A 13,704-nucleotide genomic window follows, 5' to 3' on the forward strand; every position below is an offset into this window, starting at 1 on the left:
AGTGCATGAAAGCAGAAGAGGAACAGAGAGAAAGGGAGACAAAGGAGAATCCCAAGCATGCTCCAGTGTCAGCACAGAGCCCTGTGTGGTGCTCAAACTAACACACTGTGAGATGGTGACCTGAGCTGAAATCAAGAATCAGACGCTTAACCAACTGAGCCATCCAGACACCCCATGTTCTGATTATTTAGTCAAAACTTAGTCAGCTTTGTCACTGATCACTCAAGATAATCATCAACAAATGATGTCAATAATAAGTTAACATTGGCTAAAGCTGCACTTTCCAAAATGTTTCACCAATTTTCAGATCACACAGTCTTCCCACTTATTTCAAGGAACTGCTAACTCTGAAGAGCATGAATAAACTGAAACATTATTGGCAACTATGTGATAGATAAGCTGAGGAAATTTGCAAAGATCCCATAGTTGAAAAGACGGAAGAGTGAGAACATAAAAAGACAATTACAAAAAAAAATTCTTAGAATAAGACAAATTACTTCTGAAAATTTATTCAAGAAAAATAAAGGTTTTTAGATAGTAGGGATGATAACTTCCAAACAAATATTCTCAAATCTAAATTATAAGGAACTAAAATGCATGGTATTTAAAATAAGGAACTCACCATGAATTTTATAAGGCAAGAAAAAAGAAAAGCCAGCATGTTAAAGTTATTTTTATAGTCCCAAGTCTCAGTTACCTCTTTAAAACATAAATGTCTATGTTCGAAGAATTCAGACTTCATGTGATATTGAGTAAAAAGCATAATATTTAATAAATGCCAAATAACTTTACAGCATGATATAAAAATAATTAACTGCCTGAGACTTTTGTTTCTCCTTCCATAGAAAAAGAGAAAACATGAATATATGGAGGGAGGGGAAAATGTGAAAAGGAGAACTGTTAAGTGAAATAAAGTAATGGTGCAGAACAGTATTTTAAAGTGTGACCCAGAATATGTGGGTCCATTTGTAACAACATGGTTGGAACTTGAAGGCATTATGCTACGTGAAATAAATCAGACAAAGACAAATACCATATGATCTCACTGATATGTGGAATCTAAAAACAAAAACAAAACCAAGCTCACAGATAGAGACAACAGACTGGTGGTTGCCAGAGGCAGGGGGTAAGAGGTAGGTGAAATGGGGGAAGGAGGTCAAAAGTAACAAACTACCAGTTATAAAATAGTAAGTCATGGGGATGTAATGTACAACATGGTGACTAGAGTTAACAATGCTATATTGCATAATTAAGTTTACTTATTTATTTTCAGAGCAAGAGAGAGTGAATGTCAGGTGGGGAAGGGGCAGGCCGAGAGAGATAGAAAGAGAGAGAGAGAGAGAGAGAGAGAGAGAGAGAGAGAGAGAGAGAATCCCAAGTAGGCTCATGCTGTCAACAAAGAGCCAATGCGGGGCTCAAACCAACAAACCATGAGTGACATGAGCTGAAACCAAGAGTCAAACACTCAACCAACTGAGCCACCCAGGCACCCCTTGTGATGAGAACTCCTTTTTTAGTTTTTATTTTTGGAAGAGAGGAGAAAGAGAAAGAGAAAGAGAGAGAGAGAGAGAGAGAGAGAGAGAGAAAGAGAGAGAGAGAGAGAGCTAGCAGGAGAGGGAGACATAGAATCTGAAGCAGGATCCAGGCTCTGAGCTGTTAGCACAGAGCCTGATGCGGGGCTCGATCCACACACTGCGAGCGAGATCTTGACCTGAGCCAAAGTCAGACGCTCAACCAACTGAGCCACCCAGGCGCCCCAAGAACTTTTAAGATCTAGTCTCTTAGCAACTTTTAACATTGTATGTATGTATGTATGTATTTCAGAGACAGACTGAGTGGGAGAGGGCCAGAGAGAGGGAGACACAATCCAAAGCAGGCTCCAGGCTGCGTGCTGTCAGCACAGAACCACTTTTAGACATGTAATACAGCACTGGGGCACCTGGGTGGCTCAGTTGGTTGAACATCTGACTCTTGGTTTTAGCTTGGGTCATGATCTCATGGTTTGTGGGTTTGAGCCCTGTGTTGGCTCTTCACTGACAGCACAAGCCTGATTGGGATTCTCTCTTTGCCCCTTCCTCTCTCTCTCTAAAAAATAAACATGAAAAAAATATATTTTTTAAAGTTCTCATCACGAGAAAATCTTTTTGTAATTCTGTAAAGTGGCAAATGTTAATTAGACTTCTTTTGATCATTTTCACTATATACACATATGGAATAATTGTGTTGTACACCTGAAACTAATATAATGTTATGTCAGTTATATCTCAATTTAAAATTTTTAAGTGATAAATAAAATATGACCCCTCACTTTATTTTTAAAAATTCAAACCTACAAAGAAAACGAAGGAACAGTAAACATTCACATACCTGTACACATCACCAAGAGTCACCAGCTGTTAACATTTTGTCATGTTTGGTACTCTTGTTCTCACACACATAAAACATACATACCCATGTATTTTACATATAGATGTATATACACAAACACACACACGGGCATTTCTTTTTTACTTCTACCATCTGCAAGTAAGCTGCACTTCACTTCCCAAAATCTCAGCATGTGTCCACCAAGAACAAAGACATTTTCGAACCTAACAACAATTACCTTACCCAAAAAGTTTAACACTGATATACAGAATATGTACTCCATATTTAAATTTCCTCAAATGTCTCTGAAAAATCTTTTATTACATACATTTAAAAACCTCAAACCATTTGTAAAATGCCCCACTATCTGGATTTGTCTGATTGTTCTTCATGTTAGATTCAAGTTAACTATTTTTGACAAGAATATTGCATTAGGTGATTATCTACTTCTCATCAAATTACATTAGAAAACACATAATGACACTTTGTCCTATTACTGGTGATTAACCTTAGATTTGATCACTTAAGACAGTCTCTACCAGATCTCTCTACTATAAAAAGTACCTTCATATAAGGGTGATAATTTCAAACTGGTATGTAAATCCTGTTCCTCCAAAACTTTTCACACAATGATCTCAGCATCTATCAATAATCTTTGCCTAAATTATAATAGTGTGGTTGCAAAAAAGTGTTTTTTCCAATCTTATCAGTCTTTATATATTACCTACCATTATTTCCAGTAAGTTATTATTTTACCATTGATATATTTGTGCAAACTATCCTGAATATCTGCAATGTCTCCGTTAGTTTTTGAGCATGTCCTTGCTTTCTGTATAAGATATTCCAGGCTCCTTTGGGAAAAAAGGACTAGGGGAAAGCTGTCACTTTTCAATTTTTTTCTGTACTTCTCTATCCCAGACCTGGATTAGCGATTTCAACGAGCCCTGGTTCTTTTTAGTGGGGAATGGTATTTAGAAGCCAAGAACTGGGAAGGCTAGTTATAGTATAAGTATTTCTAGGCCAATGTGTAGCAACATGGATGGACCTTGAGGGTGTTATGCTGAGCGAAATAAGTCAGGCAAAGAAGGACAAATATCATATGTTTGCACGTATAGGAGGATTAGGAGGAACTTGACGGAGGAACAAGGGGGAGAAGAAGGNTTAATTGTATTTATTTCTGGGCTCTTTATTCTATTCTATTGGCTTATATGTCTGCCTTAATGCTAGTACCATGCTGTGTTTTTGTTTTTGTTTTTAAGTAGGCCCCATACCCAGCATGGAGCCCAGTGTGTTGCTTGAACTCATGACCCTGAGATCAGGACAAATATCATATGTTTGCACGTATAGGAGGATTAGGAGGAACTTGACGGAGGAACAAGGGGGAGAAGAAGGGCAGAAATGGTGGGGGAAAGGGAGAGAGGCAAACCATGAGAGACTCTTGAATGCTGACAAAAACTGAGGACTGATGGATGTGGGGGGGAGGGGATGGGAATCCCACTTTGGGGATGAGCACTGAGTGTTATGTGGAAACTAATTTGACAATAAACTATTTGTAAAAAAAAAAAAAAAAAAAAAAGTATTTCTAGGCCATTTCAGGGAAAAAAGGAATGTGAATGTGTGTGTACTATCACAAGCTCAAACTGAAACTTTCAATTCAAAAATCAACATCACAGGGTTCTTTCTCATCTTTTCTCCTTCCCAAGTTTCTAACTCCTTTTTTCCCAGAATTTCAACCCTAATTTCTAAAACATTAATATACTGGGGTGCCTGGGTGATTTGGTCAATTAAGCATCTGACTTCAGTTCAGGTCATGATCTCACGGTTCATGAGTTCAAGCCCCACATCTGGCTGTGCCCTAACTGCTCAGAGCCTACTTCAGAGCTCAGAGCCTGGAGCCTGCTTAGATTTTCTGCCCCTCTCTTTCTCTCTGCTCCTCTCCTGCTTGAACACTCTCTCTCAAAAATACATAAATAAATGTTTTCCAAAAAATCAACATAACAATTCATTTGCTTTGTCCTATAATATATACAAAAATAGTTTCGAAATTATGATATGAATATAACTACTAGTAACAAACCTATTTAACAAGAATTCTTTCCCATTTAGAAAAAAGAACTGGTGGGGAAGTCTTTCATTTTCCAGTTTTATCATTTTTTTGTAGTGCTCAAAAATCTAACCATGTTATTGCCTCTTAAGTTTTTAAAAAATCACTAATAAAATTTATCTGGATGGTAGAATGATTTTTATGCATTTCTTATACTTTGCTATATTTTCAAAATAACAGCATTTAAGTTTCTGGAAATGATTATATTTTTAGTTTTCTGGGTAACAATAGAAATTCATATCAATCCATAGGGAAAATCAAATTCCAGATGAATAAAAAGTAAAATTCTTTATAACTGAACTATAAAAAAGTCTAGAAGAATGTATTGATAAATATTTATCTAATTTCTGGGTAGGGAAGGTTTTTCTAAGCATGAAAGCAAAGAGGGGAAAAAAGTATCGACAGGTTTTGTAGAATAAAAAATAGTAAATGTCTTTATATCAAAAAGGGGAGCCTGGGTGGCTGAGTTGGTTGACCATGCAACTCTGGCTCAGGTCATGATCTCACGGTTTGTGAGCTCGGGCCCAGAATCAGGCTCTCTGCACCGACAGCTCAGAGCCTGGAGCCTGCTTCAGATTCTGTCTGTCTGTCTGTCTCTCTCTCTCTCTGTGTCCCTCCCCCACTCATGCTCTCTCGTTCTCTCAAAAATAAAGAAACATAAATTTTGTTTAAAAAGGCAGCATAAACTAAGGTAACTATAAGCTTCAGCATCTATGATAAAGTATTCATTTCCATAGTACATAAAAAATACTTCCAAATCAAAAAGCTATTAGAATATGGATAATTATATTATTTTAAAAATGTAATCTCTCTAGAAATCAAAGAAATTGGAAAATGAAATAAACTGATACTCTTTTGCCTAATGAAAAAGCAAATACTTTTTTTTTAAAGAATAAGGACTAACAGTGAATTCACGGTAAGGAACAAAGGCACAGAAAAAGACCAACTGTTGGGTTGTCTAAGTAGGTAGAACCTATGTACATATACGTAAGTACATAAAAAAATAATCTGGAAACATGTACATGAAACTGATAATAATAGGCACAACTAGGGAGATAATAGAAGAAACAATAATTGGAGTAATGGACAAAGAAAACTAACTGTTTCTACAAATTTTTACAATAAATAGAAATTCTTTGTGTAATTAAAAATTAATTGAAAAATAAATTTGCACAACCTTTCTAGGATAATTTCGTAGTAACCATTAATAAGTGATCATTTATTTTGCCCTAACAATTCTACTTCTATGAATTTGTCCTCAAGAAATAATAAATATCATAGAAATACATACTATGTATATATGAACATTTGATATATGATGCAGACACTGCAAAGCAGTAAGGAAAGGATGGTCTTTTCAGTAAATGGTGCTGGAACAACTGGATATCTATACAAAAGAAATCAAACTGTGGAGCAAAAGAAGCCAGACACAAAAGAAAACGTGTATGATTACATTTACATAAAGCTGGAAACAAACCAATAACTTGCAATCACCTAGGTAATGGCAGTTTTGACTAGTATTATGACAGTGAAGAAAGGAGAAAGAATCAAGAAATACTTAAGTTTTTATTTCAGTTTATTTATTTTGAGAGAGAGAGAACATACACAAGCTAGGGCAGAGAGAGGGGAGAACCCCATGCAGGCTCCATGCTAGGCACAGTGCCTGACATGGGGCTCCATCACATAACTATGAAATCATGACCTGAACCAGTATCAAGAGTCAAGACACTCAACTGACTGAGTCACCCAGATGCCCCAAGAAATATTTAACAGATAGAATTAAAAAGCCTTGGTGATTAATTTGGTTTGGTGGGTAAAGAAGAAGGAGGTGTTAAGAATGACCTCAGGTCTCTGGCTTGTGCAACTGGTAGACAGAGATGTCAATTACTGAATGGAGAACATAAGAGAAACAAATATAGAGCTGACATCACGAGTTCAATTAGTTCATGTTTCAGACTTGTTGTTTAAGAAAACTATGAGATATCTAAGTGAAAATCTCTAACAGATACTTGGCTGCATGGGCCTGGAGTTCAAAAGGGAGGTCTTGGGATAGAGACATAAATTGCATTCAGATGGTAACTGAAGCCATGGGAGAAAATGGACTCTCACAGGAAAAGAAAATGAGAAGGGGACCTACACCCAAGTCCTGTGGAATCCCAACACTTAAAAGTCAGAAAGAGTAAGAAGAACCAGCAAAAGAGTCTGAGGAATAGACAAAGGTGAGAAAAATATCAAGAGTGTGGTGATCTAAAAACCAGAAGATGAGCTTTTTAAAGAATAGAATTGATCATTGGGGCACCTGGGTGGCTTAGTCGGTTAAGCGTCCGACTTTCGCTTAGGTCATGATCTCGCGGTTCGTGGGTTCGAGCCCCTCGTCGGGCTCTGTGCTGACTGCCAGCTCAGAGCCTGGAGCCTGTTTCAGTCTGTGACTCCCTCTCTCTCTGACCCTCCCCTGCTCAAGCTGTCTCTCTCTCTCTCCTAGAAATAAATAAAAAAAAACATTAAAAATTTAAAAAAAATAAAAAAATAAAGAATAGAATTGATCAAATGTCTCAAATGCTCCTGAGAATACAAGTATGATATAAGTATCTACTGAATTTAGATATAAGGGAAATCCTGAGACCATAGCAAGAACCACTACCTGGAGGGGTGGTCCAAATAAATAACACATAAAAATGTCACAGGATCGGGGCACCTGGATGGCTCAGTCAGTTAAGCCTCAGACTTCAACTCAGGTTATGATATCACAGTTTGTGACTTCAAGCCCTGCATCAGGTTCTGTGCTGATAGCTAGGAGCCTGGAGCCTGCTTCAGATGCTGTGTCTCCCTCTCTCTCTGTCCCTCCCCGACTTGTACGCATGCACACACACACACACACACACACACACACTCTCTCCCTCTCTCTCTCTCTCTCTCTCTCTCTCCGCCCCCACTCAAAAATAAACATTAAAAAAATGTCACAGGACCAAAGAATACAAGTTTTTGGACTGAAAGAACTAACCAAGAGGCCAGCAAGATGAAAGGGAGGAAACCCTATATCAAAGTACTTCACCATAAACAGGATAAAAAGAGAATCTTAAAAGCTGTGAAAAGAAAAAGATCACAATGAATCACTAAATAAAATGGTATGGGACTTTTAACATCAACATTTGAAGATAAATGGCAAAAAATGGAAAAAGTCTTTAAAATTCTAAAAAAAAACCCTTATTTTTAAACTAGAATTCTATAACCAAACTAAACATCAAGTATGACCTTATAATAAAGATGTATTCAGACAGGCAACATTTTAAAAAATGTATCTTTCATGGATCCTTTCTCAGAAAACTTACTGATGACTGTATGCAACCAAAACAAGGAGGAAACTCCAATAGGAAAAACAAAGCATTTAAGATGCTCTTGAAGTAGGAGGTGCCTGGGTGGCTCAATCAGTTAAGATGCTCTTGAAGTAGTTTGAGCTCCCAAGACTTCTAGGGAGAAAATTTATACCCCATTAGTGAGAGATCCTCAAAAAGACCTAGCAATAAAACATATGCATAGATAGGAAGACTCAATATCATAGAGATGTTCATTTTCTCAAAACCGGTTTCAAAAAAATCTCTCAAAAAACTCCACAGGAGAGTTTTGTGGGATTTAATCTAATTCTACAACATACATGCAAGCACTAAGAGCCAAGAATATACTAGACCCCACTGATGAAGAACCTGAGGAAGCTGTACTCTAGCAGAAATTTATTTTAATGCTTTCCTATTTAAAACAGTGAGATACTGGTATGAGAACAGAAACAGATCAATGAAGAGAATCAAGATCATGGAAGTAAGAAAATAGTTTACCCCCAATGATGGGTTGTGGGAAAACTGGGTATTCAGATAAGGAAAAAAAAGGAATTGGACCCCTACCTCAAACCATTTACAAAAGCCTATTCTAGGTGGATTGTAAACCTGTTAAAGGCAAAATTATAAAGCTTTTCGAAGATAATACAAGTGTTTATCTTCATGATCTCAGGTTAGGTAATAATTTAATTTTTTTTTTTCTAGGAGAGAGAGAGAGAGAGAGACAGCATGAGCAGGGGAGGGTCAGAGAGAGAGGGAGTCACAGACTGAAACAGGCTCCAGGCTCCGAGCTGGCAGTCAGCACAGAGCCCGACGCGGGGCTCGAACCCACGAACCACGAGATCATGACCTAAGCGAAAGTCGGACACTTAACCAACTAAGCCACCCAGGCGCCCCAGGAAATAATTTCTTAAACACTATACAAAAAAGTATTAACTGAAAAGGAAAAAATTGACAAATTACACCACACTAAAATCAAGAACTTCCTTATTCATAAAAAAGACACCATCAAGAAACTAAAAAGCCACAGAATGAGAATATATCTGCAATAACCATCATCAGCAAATGGTTAAAATCTAGAATACACTACAAATAAACAAGAAAAGGACATCCAATAGGAACATGAATAAAAAAACTTGAACACAAAAGAAGAAATCCAAAGTGCCAATAAACCTATGAAAAGAATTACTTATTAGTAGTGAAAGATGAATTAAAACCATAATGAAAACATAATATCAGATTGTCAAAAATTAAAAATTGTGACAATACCAAATGTGGGCAAAGATACAGAACAAGAAAATTCTTATACGTTCCTAGTGGGAATGTAAATTGATACAGTTTGGTATCACTATTGAAATTAAAGATACCCTACTCTAAAACCCAGCAATTCTACTTCTGACAATGGAAATAAACTACAGGTCTAGATGATAAACATGAACATCACATATGTATTTCACTATTTTAAAAAAGGCACTTGCTCATCAGAGCCATGAAAAGAATCACTTTCATCCAGCACACAGTCAGGAACTCAGCTTCCATTCAATATATAATCTTATGTCAATTTTTTTTCCTGTTAAAAGCAACAAAAATCCAGGGGCGCTTGGGCGGCTCAGTCGGTTAACCGTCCGACTTCAGCTCAGGTCATGATCTCAGTTTGTGGGTTCGAGCCCCGTGTCAGGCTCTGTGCTGACGGCTCAGAGCCTGGAGCCTGCCTCAGATTCTGTATCTCCATCTCTCACTGACCCTCCCCTACTCACGCTGTCTCTCTTTCTCTCTCTCAGAAATAAATAAAACATTAAAAGAAAAAAAGCAGCAAAAATCCAAACATAAAAAATTGTGATATTATACAACTTTGTTTATATGTCAAATAATAGATTAAAAAGAGAAATAAATTTAAAATAGTGAAGATTTTTCAGACAAGAAAGTAACTGTTACAGAGTTGTAAAGTGCTGAAGTGAATGGAAGGAATACAACTATATGATCGAAAAAATGTTTCAAATAAACTAAATTATGTACACAAGATTACTGCCTATTTACCATTTAATTTTTGTAACCGTTACTAATTTTTACAAGCAAATGATAGTTCAAGTCAATTTTTGAAACAGTTTTCTACTGCATACTACTATGATATTAAGCACTGATACCGTATTCCTTCACACATAGAAATTTAAATATTTAAAATTTCTAGAGATCTTGGAAAACAAAACTTTTTAGGAAAAATAGGCAAAAAAGACCAGGTAAGTTTAAATTTTAAATTTTCTTAAAAAGAAAAATCTGACCCCATTGCTCGGAAGCATAGGCTAGTGAAACGAAAAAGTAAAATGCAAAGAACTCATGCTCTTCAAATGTCACACTAATATAGTCATCAAGCCCACAAATAATATCTTTGACACATTTTATAATGTTCAACTGTACGGAGTAAGTCTCTTATTTTTTAGAAAAATTTCAATTGATGTTTCGTTATAGGAAAATATGTTACATTTTGCAGAAAGTGTCATTAAAGAATTACATCACTGAGCATTATTAGTATGTCCCCACAATCTGTGCCATTGGAAAACAAGAAAATGGTTTAGTGTCTTCATAGGCCTCTTTTCCTGTCCAAAACCATATCTTGCTTCTGAGTTCTTAAATGTAATAGTATTTTCTACCACTTGCTGAGCGCTTAACACATGCCTTACATTTAATCTAATTCTCACAGACTGAGGAGCAAGTCTTACTGATGAGGAAAGTGAGACATGGAATGGTTAAGTAATTTGTCCAAGGTCACAGGCTGCTACTGAGAGAGCCCAGATATAGTCCAACTCCAAAGCCAGTGTCTTAATACTACACTGTTTCTATTTGATACAACATTCATACCATGAAAACTGTTCATAATCACCTACCACCTTCTAACTACTGTATTCCAAGGGCCTTGAAGATTTATTTTTGCCTTACGTAACTGCATACTCACAGAAAGTTAGCGAAGTAAAAACAAACATTTAGGGAAATCCATGATTTTTCCACAAACCTGGTTTGTGACAGCCAGCACTAAAACACAATTCCTGACTCCCAAGTGATCTTCCCACAGGACTAAAAGCTCTTACATTGTAATGTAAGCATCTTAGACTGTGCTGTAAGTTCTTGCTGCAACCCATATTCTACCCTCCACACACACCCTTATGTTTATTTTGCCAACTTTCCCAGAATATGATAGCTTCAATAGCACTCACATGCAAGTAACATACATTCTTTCAATTCAACAAATTAATATAGAGAGATGCACTATGAGCTATGGCAATAGATGAACCTAAATGTGTATCACAATTTGGGCCTGTTCTTATCAGGAAGTATATGTAACAAGTGCTATAGTAGCCATGTGACAATGTGTTTTGAAAGCACAGAGAGAGGAGTGGCTATTTCTGCCTGAGTGAAAAATGGAAAGGACTGGGAGCTGTGAGACGCAGTTGAGGAAAGGCAAAGGCAAAAGTATGATGGTACTTAGGAAGGAGAAAAATACCGTCATTTCTACCAACAGACCTTAAAGTGAAAAACAATAGTAAATACAGGATCAGAATTCGGAGTTCAAACCTAGACTGTGACCGATGTGACTTAGAAAATTTCTGAGTCTCAGCGTCCTCATCTGTGAAATGCAGATACTACTGACCTGCCTACCTCACAGGCCTTTGGTGGGGGCCAAATCAGGCAGAAAAGTGCCTTAAAAACTGCAAAGTCCTGTATAAACATAAGTTATTTACGCCTTCACTTCTAGGCAACCCTGTGGGTCCTTCCTCCTGAATTGTGTCTCATAAAAACCTCAACCTTCAGGATGAAAATATTCCAATGACATCATTCATATGCTGCTTATGAAATAGCAGTTAACATTAATGCCTTCATACTGGAACATAAAACTCTAGTGAAATACATATATATATTAAAAGATGGGTGTATACACGTATATTTTTTAAATTTCTTAAGTGCTGGTATTGGCTTCTACTCAATGCTTTTACTGAAATTATGTTTAGAAACTAGTACCGGATGCAGGTTTTCTTCTAGAAAATGTCTGTTCTATCAGAAATTCCATTCCATTTTACAGTATGTTGTCAAGCAACCAACCGAAGGGTAGCCTGCAAGGGGCAATCACTTTGCTTTCTTCCCCCAAGATCGGTGATGCACGAGCTACCGATGAAAGCAGGTTCATGCCCTGGATCCCGAAAAGGGAACTGTTTCGGTACAAGCAGATCTAAACCAATGCAAACAGCTTGTAAACGAATATAAATCCACTGAAGAGCAAACTGAGTTTCTGACTTTAAAATACTTGAGGGGCTATAAGCAGACCCCTCCTTTAAAGAACACCTCTAAAATTAAACATTAAACACGTAAAATGTAAACATAAAATGAAATCTGGAGTTCGGCAATTATTCCGTTTGGGGAGAAAAAAAAAAAAAAGGACACCTCATTTCCTTTAAAGTTTGACAGAGTGAGTGGCCCGTATAACCCTGCCTCCCCTTAGCGATCGCCCTTGAAGCTACGTGCAGGCCCCATTTTGTTCCACCTTACACTCCACTGTCTTAGCTACTCCTTGGATGACAACCTAAATAAAGTTCTAACGTACCTTTACGAAGCCAAAAAGACGGGGCAAGAGACAGGAAAGGGACAAGGGGAGCGAGAAATCCTCGTGCCACTCCCGGCCAGCGACTGTTTTGTCTTCCAAGTGCAACTTCCCGTTTTCTCCTTCTTACCTTGTACACTTTCCCAAAGGCTCCGTCGCCCAGTTCTCCTATAATCTCCCAAAACTCCTCGGGGTTCAGGTCCCTCTTCACATGTTCGTACTGCTTCTTCTTCTTCTCGCTCCCCAACTTGAAGATCTTACGGAAATTGAAGAAGGACATTTTTCCTCCCAGCAGAGTTCCTTGCACTTAAGGACGAAAGGCAACAATAAAAAGCAAAGTTTCTCCTCCCTCCTCACCGCGCGAGCCCGGCGGGCGGGCGGCGGCGGCGGCGGCGGGCGCGGGCTTTCCCGGCTCCCGCCGCTCCGGCCGGGCCGTGCCCGGGGAGGGCGGGGCGCGACTCGGGCTCCGGCCCACCGGGTGCGGGGCGGGGGGAGGGGGGTGCTGCGCGGGCGGCCCCTCTGCAGAGCCCGGCCCGCGGGCCGCTCGGGTGGGCGCCGCGCGCCCGGCCGGCCCTCAGGGGGCGGCACCTGCCTGGACGCTTGTCCCCACCCGACCCGGCCCGACGGGTCCGAGAGGTCCGGACGTCCGCCGCCGCTGCGGCTTAGGCCCGTGTCACGGAGAGTCTCCTGGGGCGGCGGCCACTCCGGGCGAGGGACGCGGCCGGCGGCCCCTGAAGCGGGCAGTGGACAGGCCGAGTTCTCCCGCCTCCAGACGCGAGCCAAAGGTCTCCTCCGCAGCCGTCTGCTCCCGAGGCGCGAGGCCCGCGCGTCCCTTCGGTTCTGAAGCGCCGCCGCCGCCTCGCTCCCTCCCCAGCCCACACAGCCTCAGCCTGGAGCGCGCGCAGACGCCGACGCCGCAGCGCGCCCGCGCTCCCGCCGCGCGCCCCGCTCACTGCGCGCTCGCGCGGGGGCGTCCCCTCTGGCCCCGCGCACGCGCGTTGAGCTCGGCGTGCTGGCTGGCTACAGGAGCTGGGTGGCGCAGGGAGTAGGGTGTGATGTGGGAGCCGCGCCCCTCACTTCTTGACGGTTGCTCTAGGTTTGCCCTGGCAACCCCCAAATGCCTGTCAGCCCACCGCTCCGGTGGAGTTACCCGGTGGGCACGACCCTGGTGGTTGCGCTAGCGGACGTTGACTCCATTCTGGATCTGGAAAATTTGTAGAGTGAAAGCTGAGCTGCTGATTGGGGCCCCAAAGTGGATCTTTTCTCTCTCTAGAGGGTCCCAAAGTACTGTGAGAAGGGACTGTGTGTTGTGGGTG

The 13,704-nt window shown here is 39.9% G+C and overlaps 1 protein-coding gene across 2 annotated transcripts in view; it reads right to left on the minus strand.

Annotated features, from left to right (window-relative positions):
- SLK (STE20 like kinase) overlaps positions 1-13,276 on the minus strand; it is a 58,742-nt gene extending 45,466 nt beyond the window's left edge. For both annotated transcript variants that reach the window (XM_039243974.1, XM_039243972.1), the window contains exon 1: positions 12,519-13,276. In XM_039243974.1, the coding sequence (XP_039099905.1) occupies positions 12,519-12,668 (150 nt within the window). In that variant the 5' untranslated portion in view covers positions 12,669-13,276. The remainder of the gene's footprint in view (positions 1-12,518) is intronic.
- Between the last annotated feature and the right edge of the window lie 428 nt (positions 13,277-13,704).

The sequence above is a fragment of the Hyaena hyaena genome, unplaced genomic scaffold (genome assembly GCF_003009895.1).
Source record: "Hyaena hyaena isolate Hyena2069 unplaced genomic scaffold, ASM300989v1 scaffold_233, whole genome shotgun sequence".
Lineage (NCBI taxonomy): Eukaryota > Metazoa > Chordata > Mammalia > Carnivora > Hyaenidae > Hyaena > Hyaena hyaena.